The sequence below is a fragment of the Dromaius novaehollandiae genome, chromosome 11 (assembly GCF_036370855.1).
Source record: "Dromaius novaehollandiae isolate bDroNov1 chromosome 11, bDroNov1.hap1, whole genome shotgun sequence".
In the NCBI taxonomy this organism is placed as follows: Eukaryota; Metazoa; Chordata; class Aves; order Casuariiformes; family Dromaiidae; genus Dromaius; species Dromaius novaehollandiae.
In genome coordinates this window covers 7,136,013-7,159,881 of record NC_088108.1, presented here as the reverse complement: position 1 = coordinate 7,159,881, position 23,869 = coordinate 7,136,013, and the positions used below count along the sequence as shown (strand labels likewise).

The following is a 23,869-nucleotide window of genomic DNA, read 5'->3' as shown; positions in this document are numbered from 1 at the left end:
TAATGCCACTAATCTGCTGCCCCCCGGCCAGTGGGTCAGAGCCGTTTCGGGGCATCCTGGGCTTGCAACAGCCCAGGCTGGGCATTGCCAAGGGCACCTGAAACCCAGGCTGTCCTGGCAAAGCTGACATCTGGCAGCGCTGGAGGATTTCCTAGGAAATAACTCACGGCACACGGTTGTTTTTAATGATGCTGTGATCAGAGTGCAAATCTGCACAAATCAAAATACAGAGGGATAACAGAATTCAGAGTGTTAAGGATAAAGTATGCGACGTGCCAAACACAGTTGTTTTCCTTTTACAGCCTGTTATATTCAGATGTTGAGGAAATGATTTAATATTTCTGAACATGCTGTGATTTCATCGTTTGGTTCAGAAGGGAAGTCTGAGAAATCATGCAAATTAAGAGAAACACTAGATGTGTTGTTCATTAGTATTATTTACTATACTGAGTTTTTTCTAACTATGTGGCTCAAAAGTTTTAAGCAAATAGCAACGCTATACCAGGTGCCATCCAAGGGCACATATATGTCTTTATGCAAAGACAGAAGTCGCAGCATTAACAGATTAAAAAGACCTGACCTACGCGTAAATCCCGATTTGAAGGTTAAGTCTCAGGAGGTGAAGAGAGAAAGGCTCGAGGGTGATAAGCAGAGCTCAGGACTGGGGCACGTAGTCCTGAACCAGAGCCTGTTGGATGTGAGCTCTGGTCCTGATTTCCAGGTCCACTGGAGCGTTTCACCACGTGTGTTGGTATGAAGTGGGCAGAACGGGAAACACTACGCTGAGAAAAAAGCACAGGTCTGTAGAATTTCACAGGCAATATTCCCTTTCCGCACAAGAGCGAAGAAATGTGCGGTTATCTCGTGAGCCTGGGACGTTTACATGATGGATGCTTAGATCCTGGAGCTGACTTTAACCAGCTGACTTTATGGAACGCACCTGAAATGCGGAGGAAAGTGGAGCTTTTAGGGTGCAATTTCTTCAAATTTTTAGCCATGTGAAACCCTGTTTTCTTGGATGAGACACAGGACGCAACAGCAACAAAAAAAGTCTGATGACTCAAAAAGAATTCTTAAACAAACAACAGAAAACCTGGCATGGGGAGCATTGTTTATATTTTTCCTAACATTTATGTATTTTAAAATAAAAAATGACAGTCAGTGGATGCTGTACATTACCGAGCCGTGTGAGTGATGACCACTTTTCCACAAACTGAGGAGAATGAAAAAGTAATTCTTAAAATGTCCAAAAACCAGTTCAGTCTCCTGCGAAATGTAAAGCAAAGAAGATTAATTTAAAGGAGCTTTTAAAGAAGAAGAAAAATAAGATTTTTAAAATCAAACACTCCCTAACAGAATACTTAAGGGTAAAATAACACAATTTAGGTAGTAAGAATACAGTTGAAAATAGCAGAATGGCAATCAAAATAGATTTTTTAATTCCTTAGCATAGTTGTTTTTCTAATGCTGTGCTTTGAAATGAGCAATCGGGGTAACACCAGCTATTGAGCAGCTCCAGTCATTAGCACTTATCTTCAGTGCTGCAGAATTTAGATCGGCGCAGGATTCAACCTCTTTTGGTGTTGTGAGACATTCTGGTTTGGCTCAGCTGCCTCTATATTAAGCATGGGCCACCCAGTATACCTACCAGTAACATACATTTATACTTAGGTACATAAGACAAGAAGTCATCCAATACATTTCGCCATATGTTTAGGTTTGTGACTTACCCACACTGTTAGTGTATTCTTAATTGCAATTATGATATTTAGTAAATGTTTCTGACAAATAACTCAGAGTTTATAATTTGGGTTGTTTTCTGTAAATAGTCAATGACTGGAATTTGGCCTGCGTCAACTGGCTTTGGCTGAGCCTCTCACTCACACAGGAATGTTTCTAGTTTCTGACCAGAGAGACTTAATTTCTTGAATCAGGTTTCTGTGACAAATATGGGCCTTTCCAAATTCCAGGTCTTTTCACAAGTATTTATTTGTTTACTGGTCACATTCTGGCAGTCTTTGCAACTGGTTGGGCACTATCTGCTCCTGCAAAAGGCCAGTTACTGGAAGACTCGCCTGCAGGGCACCGGGGAGGCTCGCTTCAGCGCTCCCCCATGCCCCGTCCCGCTTTGCACCTTCCTGCCAAAACAACAGTGCTGCTAGCGAGACTAGATTGCAGCCAGTGCTGTGGCCAGGGCCACTTGCAAGAGCAGGTCGTGTTTGCCAAGGACACCTAGCTGGCAGCCAACGGACCTTGCGGCCGGTCACGGCCAGCGCCGTGTGAAACACCTCCTGGGAAGGCCCATGTCCTCCCACAAAAACAGGGTCATGCCTGAAACCACCAGTAAAGGTTTGCTGTCCTGGTAGAGCAAATCCACTGCTGGGGGCAGCCTGTGAGTAACCTGCAAAAAACAGGCCAGACCCATGGAGGGCACCTCCATCTGATGCGGTTCGTGGAGAGGCTCCTCCTCACGCCAGAGGAGCCTTCCTATCATCTTTCCATTTGGGGGAATCTCTGCATTTCTCAGAGCTTCGTGTTAAGAGGAGGACCTGGCCCTCTCAGAGCAAAGGGGAGTTTTGTCATTTATTTCGGTAGAGCTTGGATAGGAGCATGCAGTCCCCTTTGAAAGCAGTGGCCTCCTCTCTATGCTTAAAGCCAGGTAGATGTCTCCAGAGCTTTTTTGGATACAAGATAGTATCTACCTACTATTGTATTGCTCCTGTTATTTCTATATTTCTTTCTATCACTGTATGTATGTCCAGTAAGGTCGGTCCTTATTTTCCATGAATTTGACCTATTCTCTAAGATAATCCTTCCCATGCATGTGCTCCTCCTCCCCATTTTTCCACTTGCCTCCTGCATACTTCCTTTCTCCATGCAATTTTAGGAGGGAAATGAAGTGCAAAGGCCAAAATCTCAAAATCTTTGCAGCACATAGCACTGAATTCAATAAGGGTGAAAATAAGGGCAATCAAGATTTGGCCCAAAATGGATGTGGAGGATATGTTCAATCTCATCTTTCTACTCCTCTGTGCACCAAGCTGTGAGATGAGAGGAGCTTCTGAGCAAAATCCTGAAAGTTGGTTCTTTTTGCTACCCTGAAGCACATTGTTACGGTCAGACACAAGTGTTGCAGCATAAACGTTTGCTGCTTTTGTTCTGATCGTGCTGGCTACTCTGATTTTTTTTTTTAACTGGGTCCAAAATTGTGTTGTTGAAGAGTTTAGTTAAAAAAAAACAAAGAACGGTGTTGTGGTCCCTACTAAAAGAGTCACTTTGCCCAATTTCCTGTTTATGTTCCTTCTCTTGAGCGCTATAGCATCATGTGAGCTCAGACAGTTATAGATAGGCTGCATGACTGTTGCTGACCTCACACCACATGTTCAGTTAACAAGGTGAAACAGCAAAATTTGTTCTGTTTATGTGAAGAATACTGAGAAAACTGCCAGTTCCTAGTAAAATAAAGGGAGAAGGGCTCCCGATAGCCTGGGACAGGGCACAATCTACAGTCCCTACAGACCTGCAGCTCCTTCTGCTCTTTAACTGCTTTGCACATCTGTATTTACACAGTGCTTGCGAGCTACAAGAAAGGGGATTAGCCCCAACTCTTTTTTTTTCCTTAGCAAAGTAAGTTTGGAGTCCTTCCATAAAAGCTATTAGTTTAGCAAATTTGCTCAAAATTTGTCCAAACTTCAGTCCTTTTAGTGTATACATTTTCCTATACTTGCCTCCAAAAGTAAGTAAAATCTCTGTTGACTTAAACCGCTTCAGTCATCCAATAGATGATTATACCCCACATTTGTATTCCAGAACTGTTGTCCTTCTAACAACCCGTGAACAACCTCATTTTTATAAAGAGCTCAAAGATCCATACAGAGCCTTTCAAAAATCCTTTAAGATTACGTAAGAGTTTTGGATTAAAGCCCTTCCAAGTCTTTGAAATTTACCTCAATTTATATCTAATCTTCAAGTCTTATTACTATTTTGGTGTTAAAGAATTTATTGTGAAAAGTCAGAGAGAGCTTAAGTGTTTCCGGGCCATTTTACGCAGATAATTTTCATACAACAGTGGGAATCCCCACCTCCACAACGTGAAGCTTCGGTGGCATCTCTCTCGCTAAGAGAAGCTGAAGTTATGTTGTCAAATCCTGGAAGACCTGGGACACTGTGGTGGTTCTTAGCACAGTGGTGGCGACCACGGTTGGTCCAACCCAAATGCAGAGACATGAGTGCAAACACTGCGGGGTCTGGCTAAGCAGGCCGACTATCAGGAGTGAAGCGCGCCTTCGGGAGCAGGTGTATCCCCGTGACAAGTGAACTGCTCTCAACATATGTAGCATGCAACAAGCATGTACGAGTTGTCAAGTGCCTTAGGATTTAAGGGTGAAAAAAGCTCTCTAGAAATTTAAGCTGTGTTCAGGACGATAATAATAATGTCATTTTAGATATTACACATAAACATGCTGTGGGCGAATATGGAACTAAAACTCTTGGCTGGAGGGTGAATCTGTAAACATCCTCATATAAAGAGTCCTGCCTGTAAGTCTTCACTGTCAGGGAGCTTAAACGCCTGCAGAAATGTAGCAGCAGTCAGGCAGTGTCATTTGGGGGACAGCTTCAAGGAAGGAGTGTTTCACTCTGCCTGCCCCGGGGAAGCAACGAATGTGCCCCAGAAGAGAGGGCGGCTGGGGGCGGGAGGAGATCCTCCAAAGGCCTAAAATCACCCCTTCACCTAGTAACGTCAGCGCTTTCTTCTGTTGCTGGGAACGCTAGTCTGAGCTCGAACCTGCTGTACATCCCCGTCAGGAGTGACAGACACAGACAGAACGAAACAGAAAGAGGAGGACCACGTCCAAGGCTCGGTTTGCTGTCCGCCCCGCGCCTGCCCTGGCCACGTGATGCCGCCACCTGCTGTCACCCAGCTCCTGGGCTGCGGCCTGCGGGTCAGCACCCGGGGCTCTGCCGCCCGGCCACAACCGCCGCCCGGCCTCCTCGCCCGGCCTCCTCGCCCGGCCTCCTTGCCCGGCCCGGCCCAGCCCAGCCCGGCCGCCCCACTGGGCGCCTCCGCAGCTCCCAGGGACCCCGCGCCGGAGCTGCCCGCCTCAGTCCGAAGCTGGGTTCCTCAGCAGCTCTCCAGACCCCTTCGGGCTTTGCCTCACAATGATGCCAAGTCACAGAAATCTCATTTGCTTTCTGAGAGGATGTGAGGCTGTCTTTACCATCTTGTTAGTCCCAGTGAAAAGTTGCCAAGCGCAGTGGGGGAATTAGTTTATTTATTTATTAATACTGACTGTGTCTTTTCACTGGCGCCCTGTAGATGCTCTCAAGATCCCCGGTCAGTCCTGGCTGTCCAGTGAAATGAATCCCACTCGGCCACAAGCCTCTCGCGGGAGGTGCCGCCCTCAAGGATATTGCTGTTTTTCTGCCCTGTGATGTCAGTTAATGGTAGTATCGTAATGACTGATCCTTATGCTTTCTATAAATGAACTCCAAGGGCCCTACAGACATAGGGTGGGTGTTAACTCGAAAAGCTTCAAGCTGTCAGCACCGCTGACCACTGTTAAAATAGCAGGAAGAATGCAAAAGTTATGCCCTAAGATGATAATGAGTAGGGCTGCTTATTTATTTTGTGTTTGTGTTAGGATTCCTTTGTAAAATGAATGAAAAAACCACTGAAACAAGACTGCCATCCTCAGATCCCTCCCTAAGTTTTCTGCTCCTGTGGGTTTCACAAGGGAGCGAGCAGCTCCTCGCTGCAGCAGGCCAGTCTGGGCCGAGGTCCCGGTCAGCCGCTCCCCTCCCGAAGCTCGGGGCCTTTGCAGGCAGCGCGACCGCCGCACCCGCATTTCTCATCTCCGCAAGAGCCCGCGAGAGATGCGCTTTGCGCACCGGACAGCCTGGGAAAAAGCGGAGGAGGGGGGGCACGGCTGCTCCCCGCCGGCCAGCAGTGCCTTGCCAAGAAACCGCCCCTCGCCACACACGCACGAGGAGCAAGGAGACGATCTGCCGTCCCGCCAATATCCTCCCAGGAAATCCCTAATCAAAAAGTGTGTGAAAACCACACGTCACATTTCTTTCTGGTCTTACAAAGAGACAGAGGATCTGAGTGAAACGACATTTCTCCATCCAAGCATCTGCCTCCTTCCTCCTCCCCCCCAAAATACAGTGCTATTGTTGTTAATTTTACTTGCAGAACTTGTTTTCTCATCATCTTCAAGGTTTTCAAGGAATTCAAATGCCGAAGTTTTTAAGTCACTATGACTTTGACCCTTCATGCCCAAATGAACCCATTAGCTTTACAAAGAATCTGCTTGTTTATTAAATAGTGGTGACTCATTCTGTTGCAGATGTTTGTATATGTAAAGCATCATAAATATTATGGATCGGGCGGTAGACGAGGCAATTGGGAATGTGTGCGGGGAAGGAGGCAATGTCTGACTTGGGTCTCTTTCTTCTTTTTTTTATGGCGTGTGTCACTTTTTCTACACAAACCACAGGTTTCTTTCTGTGAGAAACAGAAACAAAGGAAACCTCTCCGGTTCTAGAGGACGTCACCCTGGACTCTTTATTACAGGGCTTGCATTGCACATTAGAGCACAGGAAATTTTCAGGTTGGTGTTTTTAGTCAATTAATGTGCCTGTATCACCTTGAAAGGAATGAGGTATTTCCCCTTCGACTGCACACCCCTCGCACCTCCTCGGAGGAAGACTCTTGCTGACTTTCCTGAAATAAGGGCATTTAGAGTCATACTGAAACTACCGCAAACAGAAAGACAAGTGACTCAATAAATGACTCACGACGTAGCAGATGGAAATACAGTGTTAGACTCTTGTCTGTCCTGAAATCATGGCATTAGAGCTCCCTGCGTCGGATGAGCCAGACCATTTTCACCAGTCCCTGTGCAAAGTCTGGGAATCCTGGCTAGCTCAGAGCCCTTTCCCGCCGCAGCCGAGCGCTGGCCTCGAGCGGTGCCGACGACACGAGCACCAGGAATCATCCCGCAGCAAACAGAGCTGGGGCGGACGCGAGCAGGCAGGGAAGGAGAGGAGGTCGACCCGTACAGCTGCGGGCTGGGTCCTGTGCTCGCCGTGGCTCAGGGCTGCTCCCAGGCCTGGACGCAGGCAAATACCCAGGCCTCCGGGCACCCACGTAAAGGGAGAAAGACTACTGCAGAAAAATTCTCTTTCTACTCTCTGGGTTAAATTAGTATTACATGCCTGTGGAGGCAGAAGAAGGCCCTAAGGGAGGAGTATTTTTCTCTCTTAAATTGAGTATTTATTGATTGTTCTTTCCCAGCCATAAACCTTGAGTTTCAGCCTTTTACTGCTGAAGAAGTTTGTGAGATGTGAGTAGAAAATGAGGAGAACCAGAGAGCAAGGGAGAAAAAATCCAAGTGAGGTGTTGAATAACGGGGCGATGGGCAGCAAGCTCGGCTGCCCCCAGAGCGCCGCCCGGGACACGTTAGGAGGGACAAGCAGACAGCCTCGTCAGGCAGAGATTTACTATGCTGCGCTGATGGGACCAACAGCCACGACTGAAATAGCAAAACTATAGTCCAGCTGGGGGGCAGGCTGGGGGGTGCCGGTGGCTTTTTTTCTCAGATGTCTGCGAAGGAGTTAACTGAGCGCTATTACAGAGCACCACGGCCAACAGAGATGTATTAACCCTTACACCAGGACGAGCTGCTGAGCGCTGGCCCTTTCCTCTCGCGACGGGTGGCACAAAGAGCTCCCAACACACGCACACGAGGATGCTCGCTGGGAGATGGGCCTGAGCCCTTCCTCCTCTCCCGGCAGCGCAAAGCTCCCCCTCGCAGCATGTTATTCTGCAGCTCCAGCACCTCCTGCCTCCTGCAGCAGGGGCAAGCGAGCTTAACTCATATGGCCTTAATAGGCTTAGACATCAGCTGCTCGCAAAGCTGTCTACATATGAATTTTAGCTTCCTCTTTTGAATCATTTGTAGGAAATGCTATAAAGTTCCGCCTAAATTTTTCCTTAAAATAAGATGCTTAAAAATGGCAAAGAGAAGAGAGAAGAGAAGAGAAGAGAAGAGAAGAGAAGAGAAGAGAAGAGAAGAGAAGAGAAGAGAAGAGAAGAGAAGAGAAGAGAAGAGAAGAGAAGAGAAGAGAGAAGAGAAGAGAAGAGAAGAGAAGAGAAGAGAAGAGAAGAGAAGAGAAGAGAAGAGAAGAGAAGAGAAGAGAAGAGAAGAGAAGAGAAGGCTTTGAAAATGTGTTTCTCAAGTGCTGGCACTCCTGCAGGACTGTTGTACTGCAGTTCTGCTGGTTCCTTGTCCCAGGGATGTTTCCTGCGTGGCTCAAGGCAGCAGCACCACAGCGCGTAGCAGGAGGAGCCCCGTGCACACCGACATGTCCAGACCTCAACCAGCCATGGCAGAGAAACCATGTCAGACCCTTCTCACATTGCCTTTGGAGATCAGTCTTTCCAACAGAGTCTGTTTACTGAGAGCTGTCCCAAATGTTCAAGCCATTTCCAGTCCTCCCCATCACAAACCTCCAGGCTCATCTTTCAGCATCAGACCTGGCCGCTGCTGGCCTGGAGATGCCTACGCGCTGTTTGCCCACCAGAAAGCGTGGCTGCGAGGCCCCGAGGCAGGACGAGGCGGCAGCACACGCCCCCTGACTATTCTGGTCCCCCTTGTAATCCCCTTTGCTTCAGTCTGTAAAATGAAGATTATCCTCATAGGGGAGCTGTCAGCATTAATTTAGCTGGTAAAGAATTTTAAGTTTGTCAGCTATTTTGTCTTTTGTTATTAGAACGAGCAAAAAATCAAAAAAAACTCACAGGGCAAACTATTTCAGACCAATTTAGCTCATTTAGCTTGTATGTGCTCTAATTAATTACCCAGATCTCAGGTACGGGGCATACTGTACATACAAATGAAAACACGCTCCCCAGATAAAAGTTAAGTGGTTAAGTTCTTTGGCTAAAACTTTCCCACATAAGCACTCTGCTCCCATCCTGGTGTTGTTTACCAGCTAGCTGTTTTTTGGCACAATATAGGTTTGCTTGTGGCCTGTTTTATCTGACACCACAGATTACAACACCCTCATGGTGCAGCAAACGTTCACACGTAGTAGTAGCGCTTGTTAAACCTCACACCCCTTATTCAGCAGAAGCAGAGAAGTCAGATTGTGGAAGTAGGGATCATTTTCTTAAAAATCCTACTGAAATGGAAACAGAGCTATTCCTCTTCTCTCCAGAAGTGGCTATGGAATTCCTGAAGTGAAAAATTCACAAGCCAGAAGAAAACACTGGTATCTTGTGTTGCATAGAGCAATGTGCTGGCATCCAACCAACGCTGCTGCAAATTCCTTCTTCCTTTTGGCAGTGAACTATTCCACTTACGAAGGGCAGATGAAAATTGTTCTAGATTTATGCTGGCTCTTGTCTGATTGTAGTTGTGCTTTCCTGATAAAGACTTCTCTCCAATGCCAACAAAGCTTTGAAGGACATGTAAACACATCATCATCATATCATTCCTTCATCAAGAAGGAACTAATTTCAAGAGGCCCCCAAATAAATGTGGTATTTCTTCTGGCTGCTTAGATCCTTTCAACAGTACAAGTGACAAACCCAGGATGAATCCCAGGAATAGTTTACTATTTAAGTATATAGGTTGCTTCATCTAAACGATAGGAGCCCCATTTTCCTTCTTTAAATTGATCTAAATTCTCTTGTAAGTTTGGCAGCATACCCAATTCCAAACTAAATAGTTTCCTTTCCAGACATTGTGGATTCTGATCAGCTGAAAATATTCTCCCTTTGCCCCGTCGCAGCATTCTGACCCTGCTGGTGTCCGACGTGCCCTGGTCAGGGCCAAACTTTGCACCGGTTCGGAGGCGCGCTCCGGTTGCACGCTGACACCGTGGAGAAGCTGTTCCTCCGGGCACGGCCTTGCGGTGGCAGTGGCTCTCTGCAGGGGGCCGTGAGGAGGAACGTGCTTCAGCAGAAGCAGCGCTGGCGGTGGGGCTGGGCTGTCCTTCGGCGTGCCGTGGGCTCAGGGCCCTGCGCACTGCCCCGCGGTGCCCTGCGCGTCACCCTCCCAGCGTGACGAGACAGTATCCCGGGGCCAGCGGTGCAAGGCGAGGCGTTGAACTGCCAGGCGAGTTCAGCATGCAGCGTTTGGGTTCAGTGCTGGATCCCCTTCCGAAGGGGAAAGAGGATATTTAGTTCATTGCAGGCAAATGCCAGGGAAATGAGAAGGATATTTGACTCTTGGAGACTTTTCAGCCTCATGCTGAAAAGTTGTCTTTGGTGTGTCAAACCCTGCTTTGCATCTCCCGCAGAGCAGGGTGAGTACTGTGTACTAGCAACAGCAAAGCAGCTCTACCTTGCGCAGGAGCCATGGGCTCCTTGGAAACTCAGCACAGCTACACTCAGCATTGCAGAGCACGCAAAAATATTTTGGAGTACAAATTTGTTTTGCAAGTAAAGCCACATATTGGTGAAAGTTTCGGAAGAGAAATGAGCTCTTAAGAGGGAGGTGACAGTGGTGGGGCAGACTATATGAATGGGAGAAGAGGTGAAAAAGATGGTCCTTGGGCTCTGTTAATGCAGGTAGCCATGTCAGCAGCTGATTTGCCCCTATGCGCTCAGCTCCCACGTTCCCAACAGCCACCACCACCACACCACCCAGCCTCCCTTCCGTCCTTGGCAGGACTTGTGTGCAGGTGATCTCAATCCCGTTTCCATCAGGAGCCGGATGGATTTAACCAGCTGGGAGGTAGTAGTAGGCTGCTTTGCTTGCAGAGCTGGGGCTGGAGGGGGTCTTGAGGGCTCATTCCACCCTGCCATGGGGAGCCCACCATCCTGATGGGGAAAGGAGCAGGTCTCAGGTGCTTTATAGCTCCTGGAGTGCTTTTCTTTTTGTCTGGTGTTGTGTCAGGGAGCCTGCCCTGAGGCACCTATGGGCTGTGTGTCAAGTATGCATGGTGCTTGGGCTACAAGTGGCAGAAGCTGGCTCTGCCTGGGGCTATGAAAAGCAGGATAAGTGCTGGGTTATGTTCTCCTGGTGAAACTTGCTAGTCAGGACAGTGTTTTCTCCCTTAAACATTTTTCCTCTGTTTTTATTTCCTTTGTGGTTTTTTTCTTTCTCCTTGACTCCTATAAAATTCAACTTGCCTGGATATCTCAGATACCTCAGTAATATTTCAGTAATCTTCAATTTACCTCTGAATTTACTGTTGAAAGTAACAGAGGCCAAATCACCTTCAAACTTCAACAGGTCAGGAGGACAAGACTTAGTCTTGTTTGTGCAATATACTTTGCACCTCACCTGTGCTTCCTGCCTATCTGTGATTTGGTCCCCTTTTTTAAAAAGAAACGATCATTCCTTTGCATAGGCTGATACATGCTTGTTCAGCCTTGCAAGAGCTCCATCTGCAATAGTTCATTCTCTGGCTCTTGTGTATTGGCTTTGGAGAATCTTTTCCTTTCAGGGTAGGGTAAGGTACTGCCCAGCTGAATGGATGTGCTTTTAGATGAACTGCTGGCTGAACAGAGCATTTGGCTCCTGCATGTCTGATAGTCTGTCAGTCTGGAAGGGGGATTCAAGATCTTTCACACCGAGTTGTGTCTGCCTGAAAAGAATGTGAGAATATTAACAGACAACATGAAAAGCTTCACTGCACTGCAAGGAAGTCCCTTTTGCACGAAAAGCTTTTTCTTGATAAATGGCTGGGTTTTTTGTTGATGATTTTAATTATCATTGTACCCACTGGATCTCAGTTTCAGCAAAACCTGTAGCACCTGCTTGATCCCAAAGTGTGCAAGACTTTGCTGTTACTCGTTTTATGCTGTTGTGACAAGTCATTTTGCAACGGCTCAGGTAGGGAGCTTATTTTAGCTGCTGTTGTGGTTGTTCAGATGTTTTTTTTCCAGTGAACTTTTGACTCTTGTGAAGACAATTAAAGCAGCTGGTGCCGGTGTAGCTGTGGCAGGCACCTGGGTCGTGTATGAGCACTATCTCCCTTCCTTGGCTGCAGCCAGAGCTGGGGCACCTTCAGCATCAGCTGCAATTCCCTCCCTCTGCCAGCTGCTGAGGCCTTCTGGTTTGGATGTGGTTTTATCCGATCACACTCCTTATGGAGTTTGGTGAGGAAAAAGCTCCTAACATCTTATTTCAGCTTTTTTTTCTGTGTAATGGAGGTCAGGATGGATTTCTTCTGGCCCTCGAAGTAAGTATGTTGGTGACAGCTGTAATCAACACAGAGATGCTTATACTGTTGATGAACCAAAACAGCTGCTGAATAAAAAGGGAAAAAAAGTCTTATTTTGTTTCTGGAATCTTGCATATAGTTTAATAAAGTGATGCAGCATCCTAGTCCTCACAGGATTTTGTCTAACCCTGTATGTCATCCATACATTCATGCAGAGACCCAAAAGACATGCATGTTTACTGATTTTGATTTGGGTTGACAGAGTCCCTCCAGGCAGTATCTGCGTAAATAGATGTGCTGGAACATCTTGAAGTTTCCTGTTTAACTGTTTAGCACTGCAACTCCCTTAAGGTTTGTTCTCAGCTTTCAGAAGTAACTGGCAGCTCATTAATAGCTTCTTATTAGCACTGAAAACGGTCTGAGGGAAGCTGTCCAGGTCATCTGGAAGCCTTGTCTTTACCAGGCAAAGGTGTTTGTTGCCAGGAATTAACTAATATGCTACAACACGTGGTACAGTCCTAAACATTTTTATGTCACTAAAAAAAAGTGTTCTAACCTCTTTGTTCACATATGGTAGCTGATGTAGGTGAAGTATCAGACTTGTGCATATGTATTGCCTGCAGTTTGAGGGCCATGTTACGGAGAAGTCGAGTTCATCTTGACCTAACTGTTAAAAGTGGCAACTCTGCCTTTCTTCCTATCAGAAATGCAAGCTAATGGCAAGCATTTCAAATCAGAGTCACAATTCAGCCAGTTTCTTTCTGGTTTTATTGTTATTTTAATAAAACATGCATGTTCAGGCTGATTGACGTGATGTGGCTGGCAGTCAAGGCTAAAAGGAACCTATCCGTGCCTTCCGCAGGCATGGCGCAAGCGCTGGTTCGTGCTCCGCAGAGGCCGCATGAGCGGGAACCCGGACGTGCTGGAGTACTACAGGAACAACCACTCCAAGAAACCCATTCGCATCATCGACCTCAATGAGTGTGAAGTACTGAAGCACTCGGGGCCCAACTTCATCAAGAAGGAATTTCAGAACAACTTTGTCTTCATCGTGAGAACCACCTACCGCACCTTCTACCTGGTAGCCAAAACTGAGGAGGAGATGCAGATCTGGGTGCACAACATCAGCCAGATCTGTAATTTTGGGCATTTAGAAGATGGCACAGGTAGGATCACGATCATGCTTATTTTGGGGTTTGGGAGGATGATCCGTTTTTAGGCTCTTTCATAGAAGCACACAGGAAGTACAGACCTTGCCAGCTGGTTTGGGAGGGCAGGCGATGTGGGGCTTTGTATTTCTCAGAGCTTCACACAGCACTGAGATTCTGCTAAACCCTGATTTAAAAGTTGTCAGGGATCTCATTTCTGTTGGGTAAAAATAGTAGCTGGACACTTGGTCTTGCTTCGATGAACCAATTCCTGCTAGAAAAAACAGCAGGTCGTTAATAAGAAAAGGTGTTGTTTATGTGAAAAGCTGACTGAGCATTATCTTCTGGGGGCTTTTATTTCATTACATATTCCATATTTATTTAGTTTGGCTTAATGTAAAACACCTGTTCCAAAAAAGAGAAAGTGTCTTGCAAAACTCACATTTTCTCAGGCTTTGCTAGATGTGGAATGTAGATAGATTTGTGTGTATATGTACATATATAAATCAATGACAAAAATACTGAGCTATCTTAGTCTATTAATGAGAAGAAAAATAAAGAAAAGGCAGAGGATAGGAGAGCGTTAGGAGTGTGTGCCTAGACTTAAGAGATGGTCTTGCCAGTGAAGCATATAGGAAGCCTGTTTGCCGAGGCTTACACCTGTATATGCTCACTAGGGTGAATGTGCTGGGACGCTTCCAAGAATTAGCCACTCCAAAATGGATCTATCCAGTAATTAATGCTGGGACCTGTATCATTAACTTACCTTTCAAATGAGAAGATCAGGCTCAGATAACAGCAATCTCTTTCCCTTGACATTTCCAAGGGGCAGATACAGCAGCAATTTGAGAGCTTGGTAGGAAGTGACTCAGAATGAAGTCCTTCGCCATGATAAAAGCCAGCGCGAGAGCAGAAGAGGGTGGGGATGAGGGGGCTCAGCCTCATCGGAGAGAACTCGGAAAGGACAGCAGTATGTTTTGGGGTGTCATAACGTGGTGGGGTGGATCACCCTGCGCTGGTCTCTGCGCTGCTCCGGCCTGACTGCTACTGGTGCCTGCAACTGCCGTGGAGACGTACCGTAGTCCTGTAACTTGGAAGGAAACAAAAGGCCATGATGAGATGTTTTATTTTAATCTATCCCAGTTCCTGGCCTTCTTTAATCTTCTCTTCAGTAGTTTATTCTGAGGGGAAATTGAAGGGAGTGGGAAGTGCTCTGCAGTGTTCCTGTTATAAATCTGGTCTGCTGTTTTCGCATTCAGTTTAGAGACCACCAGGAAAACTTGCTGATGTTTTTATGTGCCAGTGCAAACTGTCCAGGCGTGCAACTAGCAAGCTAGAACCAAAACACAGTGTTTCGAGCTGCTGGCTGTGTGGGGACTGGAGCCAACAGCCCTCTGCAGCTTGGATGTAATTAGGGTCCGTTCAAAAACCCACTTGCCTTTGCTAAAGCCGTGATGTGTTGCTCTCACATTGCTGCTTTTGCTGTGGCATTATTTTAGACATAGTTTCACCAAATGGTCTGAAATGAAGATAAGTCTTTCCGTGCAAAACAAAGAAAAGAGAAAAGTAACTTACGTCCTTGTGTCACAAGCGGATAGGTAGACCTCTGCCAGCGCTGCGCCTTGAGGGTGTGCACAGGGAGACGTGATCTGTGGGGGTTCGGAGGAGCTGAGGCAGCGGCTGTCTCTAGCATAGATGCGTTTATACTGGGAAACCTGTATTCAGTTACACTGGTGGAGCACAGCGTTGCCCGGGCGGTGCTCGGCGAGGGTCACAGAGCGGTGTTCCTCTGCCAGCAAAGACTGCCAGGGTAGACGCTGTCTGATGAGAAGCAATAGGTCTTGCTGCAGCGGTTTGAAAAGTTGACATTGCAGCTTTCTACGCTGTTCCTCAAGACGAATGTTGTCCCTGAAGAAGTCCAACAGTGCAGAGCATTTGCCTTGGTTCAGTGTAGTCTGGCATCCGCACTTAGAGCCCTCACCACAGACAGTGTAAGCTAAGCTCCCAGACATGCACTTATTTCCCTAATGAAAAATAGCTCCCAGGCTCTTATTTATCCTGCGGCTCCTGCTGGTGTGGTCTGGTCTGGGGCATATTCTGGTCAGGCTGCAGGGCACACTCAGATCTTATTTATCTCCTGAGCTCCGATTTAAGTCTGCACCATGTCACAGGTTGCACATCACATTTCAAGCAGTTGTTAATTGCTTGAGCTTTTTGGAAGCACCTAAATCCCCCAAGTGCCTGTAGGTTTAAACAAATTGCCCATAAAAATTAACATAAGAAGAGAAAAGCTCTATTAAATGCCATATGCTTTTTTAAATTGAATGCTACTGTGTTAAAAAAATAATGGTCCCTGAAATGAATCATCAAAAGAAAGACACATCAATTGCAAGGAAGTTTAATAAGCTGTTCTGTGTATTAAAATAAATCTCAAAGCCAGTATTACATTGTGAAATCAATCATTTTTAATCCTTGCATCTTTTGGAAAATTTGCTGTGACTTTGGGGCCGAAACCAAATCTCATGCTTTCTATGCTTAATACATATGAAGTGCGGTCACAAGATTACAGTGACTCAGCTGTAAACACGGGCCATTTGCTCTTAGTCCCGTCCAGTGGCAAAAAAGCTGGATTAATAGCTGGGTCCTACTTATCAGAGCCCTCTAATTTGACATTTAGGCAGCCAGACGCAGACCCAAGTCAGTGAAACCCCTGCTGCTCGCGTAAGGGCAGCCCCAGGCGCCCCTTTTTCAGCCAACAAGGAGCGGGGCCGGCTGAGAGTCGGGGAGGAGGAAGGCGGCCGCAGGCAGATGTCAGGAAGCACCTGGGCGGGCGGCCGCGGGCAGGGCTGGCCAGGCAGAGCCGTCCTGCAGCCGCGGGAGCCGTGCCGTGCCGCTTGCTGGCGGTGCTCAAAATGACAGGGAGCGAGCTGGCACCTCCAGGGGAGTCCGGCTGCAAGAGGAGGAGGCCCCTTCCCTATTTTCCTACCCTTGCTACATAAAACCTGCCTCCGGCAAAGCAATGAATCCTTTGGCGGCTGCTGCTTTTGCAGCATGGAGGGCAGAAGTGTGGGTTAAAGCAGCACGGGGACGGGCGCCAGGAGGGGATGCCCTGCCCAGCAGCCGTGGGATCCCTGCAGGCCTGGTGGAGCCACCGTTCCCCTCGGAGCGGGAGTCCCAGCGCCAGAGGCAGCCACGCTGGGGTCAGCGGCAGGCTCGGACCGTGGGCTGGGCAAAGGAGAGGGCGAGCAGAGCATGAGATGACGTGGCCGTGGGACTCCGCAGGCACACCTTATCCGATACGCAAGCCAAAATCATGATGAATTGGTGCAGTGCAATATGACAGCCTTTCGTTGGAGAAACTGTTGTGAAGGTTGTGTAGCCTTTTTCGTTAGGAAGCCTCACTTTTAAAGGTTACAGCTGAGCGTTAAGCGTTCCCCCAGGTCATGCCTTGGCAGGCAGCCCCTAAGCCCAAGGCGGTTCCTCAATCTTGAAATCCCTCCGGATGCAGCCAGCACCCGTGAGCGCCCGTGGAGCTGCAGCAGAGCTCCCGGTGCAAGCCGCACCCTTGCCCCCATGGCTGCCGCCTCCTGCCTGCCTGCGAGCTCCCCGCGAGCGGCGTCTTTGCCAGGGTGTGGGAATGGCGTGATCCCCGCAGCTTCCCGCAGAGCCAGGGCCCTGGAGCAGCCGGGAGCCGCCACGCTGCCGGTGCAGAGGCACTCTGCTCTCAGGATACCCCTCTTGCACCCCCTCCCTTCCCGCGAGGCCAGCGAGCAGCCCAGGAGGCTCAGCTCGCCCTGGGGTGGGAGCGGGACGGCTCTTCCCCGCCCTGGCTGGAGGCCAGGTGGGGCACGAGGTGTTTCCACCTCCGTGGTGAGCGGGACCCCTCACAGCACAGCTCCCGCTGCCCCTCGATGGTGCCGGCGGCAGGGAGAAGCCCTCCGCATCTCCCATCGTGCTGCAGGAAAGCTGCTGCACGGGAGGCCGGGAAGCAAGTGGCCCCGCAGGCTGAGCCTGCCGGCGGCCTCCCCTGCAAGCCCCTGTGGCTGCCCTCGCTCCCGGGAAGCCCCGGAGCCAGCAGCCCATCAGCCCTGTCCTCGTGCTGCTCCATGCCCGAGGAAGCGGCCGAAGCCACCACTGCCTTGCTGGCGAGCAGAGAGAGGATGAGCAGCACCAAACCTGCTCTCCGCCCTCGCGCTGGAGAAAATGGACATGCATAATTCATTCTCCCCAGCTGCTGCTGCAGCGTAACTTTAATGCACGCCGATTTGGTTACCGGCAGGGCTGGCAGGGGCTGGCCCGCTCTGTTCGGAGCCGGATGCAATCTCCGAGTGCCCTGAAGGTGAGGAAAGGGCACGGCCGTGCTGTCCCTGTCCTTGCAGCACCTTGCGGGTACCATGTGCTCGGTCTTTGCTGATGGGATAATCTGAGGCTAAAGCCTGCGAGTACCAGATGGAGTTTAGGCCTGCTACCTCTGCTTGTGCTAATAACCCAGAATGTCATTAATTTCTCTTTCTTGGCATGCATTGAGGGTGCATTGAGGGTTTTTTTTTAAATACGTGGTCAGATGGTGACATGCACACATTTTTCTGAGATCCCTACAGAATTAGCCCAGTACATATTTGATCTTCCCAGTTTACAAGACAGTTCTCTAAGTCCAAGATGTGAAAACTGAGTTACCATCTTAGCCAGCAGAATAGAAAGGGAAAAATTATTTTGCCTGTTTGGAAGCTTTCAGCCATCAGCCCCACTTTCCAAACGTGAAACCCCGTAAAAGTATGATGACCGGGGTGGACAGCACTGCCGAAGTCCTGCTGCTGTAAGCACCTGCTTAAAATTCAACAAATGTTTTGTTGAATAAGCTCAAATTTAAGCATGTGCTTACATGCTTTGCTGAGCTGGGATCTACCATGACCCCTTAGGGCCAAAGTTAACTAGAGGAAACAGCAGTGAGTCAATACGGGTAGAGGGGAAGGAAAGAGTCGGCTCCCTCCCCCACCACTTGCTCAATTTAAAGGGATGAGCCGCCGGGCAACACTAGAAGTTGTTAGTTTAACAGGCGCTGGGCTTTGCTTGTTTCCTCACAGTTTTCCCTACGTATTTTACTCCACTGACTTTGCTGCGCTTGCAAAAATGATCAGCTTTTTTACTCTTATAATTTAGACCAGAAAGATGATGGGGTGAAGTCCGACGCGTAAGTCGGGGTTCACAGGAGGGTTTTGTTTGCTTTTAGCGGTGTTTTTTAGCGATGTCCAGTAGTTGTGTCTTGGAAGCTGTCTCCACCCGCCTTGATCTGCTTGCGCATGTACCAGGGCCTCCCGGGAGAGAGGGGACGACCGCAGCTGAGTACGGTGCAAGGATCCGAGGATCTCGGGATCTCCCTGCTCCGTGCGGGATCTGGCCTGCAGCACGCGTGGGCAGTCAGGGAGTTGTCCCCGGTGTTTCAGGCAGATTCTGCACATCAGAATTACAGAAATCTCCTTTCTTGCTAAGCTTTGAAGCATGCTTAGGCTTGGCTTGGCTTTATCAGCTGTCTTTTTGTGTGTGTGTGTTTGTTTCTGCTGTGGGTTTGTTTGGAAGAAGGATGTTGCAGCTTTGACTGGGGCGGCGCCTGTGCTTTGGCTGGAGATGGGCACCTGCCGCTTGCACCGGCGCGGGCACCCGCTCGTGCACGGCCCCGGCGGGGAACCGCGCGCGGCAGCCTGGTCGGGAAGGGAGCGCGCAGGCCTAAGCGAGGGCGGTGCCTCCCGGCGCTGCTGGCTGGCCGTGCCGTGAGGAGCGGGCAGAGGCGGGGGAGCTGCTCCATCAGAGCTACCCCACAGCTGCCTGCAGGGAGGTGTCTGACTTGCACTTGGGGCTCGGTTTCAGAGCAAAATTCCCCAAAAGCTGGGCCAGAGGCGGTGCTTCGCCCTGGCTCCGTGGTGCTTCGCCTGCAGGTAACAGACCGCGTTGCTGCAGCGCTCGGCGTGCACCGTAGGTTTGCTGCCATCTCTCTGCGCCAGGAACGGGAAGGAGGGGCTGGAGGGTGACACCCTGCCTCCCGCGGCCTAGAAATGCTCCCGGCTGTCTCAGCAGCCGCGTCTGGCAGGGCCTGGACATTGCTGGGGAGGAGGGAGTGAAGAGGCGGCTGTGCTGGAGGCAGCGCTGGGGATAGACATTGCTCTCCAAGCCCCTGCGCCTGGAGGCCGCCTTGCTGCCTCTTTCCTCAGCAAAGTCGCCAAGCCCCTACCTGGCCGGTGGTAACTACACCGTCGCGCTTGCAGCTTTGTCCGAAAGGTGTCCGACATCGGGAGGCGTAGGGAACCGGCAGACAAGCGCTGCGGTGCAACAAATCCGGCTCCTCTCCAAGCGGCAGAGATCGGTTTCACCCTCTGAGATCTCGAAAGTGGGAAGAAATCAATCCCTTCCCTTGTCTCCATTAATTTGAAGTGTTGGAGATTAATAATTAATTATTTGTGTTAGAGAGGTCCTAAAAACCCCTTGGTAAAGCAGATGCTCCACCTCGACGCTTCCCTCCGAGGAGGCCGTCCCCATCGCTACGTGCCGGAGGGAGGCAGCAGCCCGGCCTCCGGCGAGGCGAGGGCCGCGGGGCCGCACCTCCCCGGCCCCTCGCGCGGCGGCCATCCCCTGGCCTGGGGCTCTGCCCTGGCCCGTCCTGCAGAGGGGCAGCAGCTGCCGACCGGGCTCCTTCTCCCCAGAAGCCGCGTTTCTGCCTCGACCCGCTGCCCGTTTGGGGTAAAACGTGCCCGGCTGGAGAAGGGCGGCAGCGCAGGGGAAGTGGGCAGCCTTTCCCCTGGGGCTTTGCGAGCGCCGCAAGGCCGCCCGGCTCCCGCTCGGGTGCTGGTGTGGCCACGGGTGAGGGCAGCCGGTGGGACCCCTGCCCCGTCCTGTCGGGACAGAGCGGGTTTGGAGCCCACCTAGTGCATTTGCAGGGCGAGGGGGATGCGGCTGCAGGTCACTTAGGACCACAATGTCTCCTCTTAAGTAAACAGTTGGTTTCTGGGAATACCAAGGGGGTTAACGTGGCTTGTCCGGCACCGTGGCTGGGGCCGGGAGGTGCCTGGGAGGGCACGGCAGCTGGTCCTCAGCCGGGGCCATCGCCTCTCGTTGCAGACTCTGTGGAGAGCCTGTCGCACACCACCTCGTCCCCGCAGCCCTCGCCGGCCGCCTCCACCCACGCCTCCCGCGTCGCCGATCCCTCCTTCTCCGTCGACGGCGCTGCAGCCGACGCCTCCGCCGCGGAGGAGACCCCCAGCGAGTCGGAGTCGGTCTTCCTCCCCGATTACCTCTTCCTCTCCAACTGCGAGTCGGGCAAGCTGGGTCACACCAGGTAGGGCTGCGAGCTGCCCCGCGGGTGCCGCCAGGCCATCGCCTGGCAGACGTGCTACCGGGCCGCCTGCCGGCCCCTCCGGTGACGTCCCGGGACGCTGGCGGCAACCTGGGTCTTCAACTCTGCAGCTCCGCACAGGCTCCTGAGCCCCGCAGGGAGGCCATTAGCTCAATCCAATTTACTGGGGACTTTTCATAGCTGAGATTAGCAGTACGGCATCGTGCTTTGGCCCCAGCATGCTCCTGAGCAGAGGCACCAACTGCACAGGGAAAACATCTGGGGAGCAGCAGCATCCCTGAGCCCCGGCCTGTTTGCCCCCAGCCCCGGGACTCATCCCGGTTGCTTGCTAGGGGAGGGACAGGTTTTGGCGCGGAGTGTGCCCTTCGCTGTGTTGAATTGCTGCGTGGGTGAAGTCGCAGCCAAGCAGTGCTCTTGCTCCTCCTCTTCCTTTTCTGAAAGCCCCTCTGGTTTTTAGTTTGGGCTCCTGCAACATGACAAATGTCTCGTTTTATGAGAACACAGCTTTGGAAGCCACATCTTCCCCTGTCCGGTAACAAGATTTGGAGAAATAGGTAGCTGTTTTAACATACGCTACGGTGTAGAGGCTGAAACTTGCCTAGTGCTGCTGCAAGGACTGTTCCCTTTCCATACACATGCGCAAGTGCAGAGGGCTCGGGCTTATCGCCACCAACACAGAGGGGACAAATCCTCCAGGCTCGAGCTGGGGTGGGAGCATTGCTCGCCTGGTGGCCCTCCGAGACGGCACTGGAGCTGGGCGTGGGCACCGCTCCAGAGCCCAGCGGCGTCCCCGTGAGTGGGCACCCAGGCAGCGGGCTCGAAGGCCAGGCGCTGCGGCCACGCACGGTCACACGCGGCATTCACGCGAGTGCCAGTGCCGGACCCGCTGCGCAGCCCCTTGGCAGCCAAGCAGGGTCAGGCCGTGCCCCTTGCAGCTGCCGTGGTCTGCGGGCGCTGCGGCAGGCCAGCCCTCTGCCGAGGAGCTCCTGGGGCGGTGCATTAAAACGGACACACCGACACTTGCTCGATGACGCCTTTGCAGGAAGCAAGTGACATTAAGCGATCAGTGGACATTTCCCAAATTGGGAGTGAAAAGCGGGCCACGGGAGCGGCCGCCGGCTGGCTGAGGTGCTCCAGCGGATCAGATCCCTCAGCGAGCCCCTGCACGAGGCAGGCTCGTGTGCTGGCTGGCCACGGGGTGCCTGTGGAGATCTCCCGCTGGGTGGGTTTATCAGAGCGTGCGTTTGCTCAGTTGCAATTGCAAGAAAAGGAAAGGGCAGTATTTGATCTCTCTGTCTCCCGTGCAGATGCGACAGCTGGTCGAACTCTGACAGATCGCTGGAGCAGACCTCATCGGACGATGTTTTTGTCGACTCCTTGCAGTCCCAGCCCTCCTTGTACCTTGTGCAGCCATCCAGTGCTGGCAGCGTCCACCAGGATGGGGCCCCCGCGGCAAACCATGGAGCCACCTCCAGGAGCATAGACATTAGCGGGCCATCCAGTGACTTTTCCTCCTCCTCTCCATTGCTGGGGACACCGCTAACACCAACTTTTCAGATTGACAAGAGCCAAAACGCACTGCCCTATGGAGTAACCAAGCTGGATGTGCTGTCTAACACGCCACCGCCCCGGCCGCCCAAGCCCACCCACTTTTCCGACAGGAGAGGGGAAGAGCCGGGCAGTGGGCCCCTTCACAACGGCCACGCGGGGATCTGCCGGGCCCAGGTCGCTTTAGTGCCGAGGAGAATCTCCTTGTCCAGTTTAGACAATGTCAGGAACTGGAAAGGTAAGTGTGTTTCTGCAAGACAGCGAGGTATGCCCGGCGCGAGGGATGGAGCTGCCCCTTGAGCGCAGAGCAGATGCTCATCTCCTGCTGCATGCCCTCATCTAAAATGTTCACCCCAGAGTCGCCCTAAGCTCGGCCGCGAGCAGGCACCAGGTGTGGGGCAGGTCAGGAGAAACGCAAAGGAGGCAAAGCTCTCTGTCTCCCTGCCCAGCACTGACACCTATTTTTCCCATTCCTTTTTTTAAGTCCTTGTAGACCTTATAGCCAATGTGCCCTCTTCATTCAGGCACCAGGTTTTAGCTCCTACGGAAAATTGTGTGCCCAAAGCTCTATTAACCATATGTGGAGACCTAGGTAAGAGCAGAGGTGCTATGAAATCAGCCAAGAATCACTGGGTGCCTCCGCAGCCTCCCGCCTGCAAAAAAGTACACCCCTCAGAGCAACCTCAAAAGCTTGTTTCTGATTAGTTTGTGAGCAGGACTGAAACCTGTCCCTCAGCTATATTCAGCATCTGCTCCTGTAAATGCCCATCAGTGTGTAAACACAGGCAGCAATTTAGCTGTGATCTCTGCAGGGTGACTCATGACTTGTTAATTTGCAATGCCCCCTCCTCCCCCAAAAAAGAAAGCAGCCAAAAAACAACGAAACAAAGGAGAAGCCAGCCAGCAAATCAGGCAGTGCCAACTCTATTTCTGCAGGTCAAAACGTGAGCTTACACAGGAGAAATGCTTTCTTAGCTGCTCTGCTCTGCTGCATTTAGTCCTTCCCGTAGAAGAAGGATGTCTTTTCACATGTTTAGAGTCAAGAACTGGAAGCCAGGAAGACGCTGGCAATGGGATGTAATCCCAGACGAACCAGGGACTCTGTGTCCTTGAGCAAATCCTCCCGCGTCCTTGCATTTCATACAGGGCAGCTTGAAAATGAGCCACAGAGCAAGAGTCTCTGCTGCAAACCAACTCTGCTCTGAGCTGAGGTGACTTCTCCACTTGTTCTTGAAACACTGTCGTCTCACACAAAAATAACAGTCAAAAATCCACAGCATCCCAGGTATCAAAATCCAGCATACACAGTATGAGAAAGTTTTACTCTGTGAAACCACAGAACAGAGAGAAGCGGTTGAAATACCTAGCTGGAAATTATCAAATATTTTGCAGTGAGGTGCTGTTTTTGACGAGGAGGAGAATGCAGGCATTTATATTCAGGTTTAAATACAAGCTATGTTCAGATTCCTTCAGTCTGAATGACCACCAAGTGTTTTGGGGCTATTAGGTCTTTCTCTTAAGGCTCAAAGCTAAAATATGGAGGCCTTTGCCCAGCCTGTTTATCAGTGTACAAACAATTCTTGGAAGGTTTTTGGAGAAACACCCATCAGTGGAAATGGTATTCTTGACTATTGCTTTCGGTTGCTAG

At 50.5% G+C, this 23,869-nt stretch overlaps 1 protein-coding gene across 2 annotated transcripts in view; it reads left to right on the top strand.

The window, feature by feature from the left end:
- The window catches only part of GAB3 (GRB2 associated binding protein 3), a 69,469-nt gene that overhangs the window by 32,171 nt on the left and 13,429 nt on the right, over window positions 1-23,869 (top strand). For both annotated transcript variants that reach the window (XM_026110018.2, XM_026110019.2), the window contains exons 2-4: window positions 13,043-13,346; window positions 20,439-20,655; window positions 21,981-22,459. In XM_026110018.2, coding sequence (XP_025965803.2) covers window positions 13,043-13,346; window positions 20,439-20,655; window positions 21,981-22,459 — 1,000 coding nt within the window. The remainder of the gene's footprint in view (window positions 1-13,042; window positions 13,347-20,438; window positions 20,656-21,980; window positions 22,460-23,869) is intronic.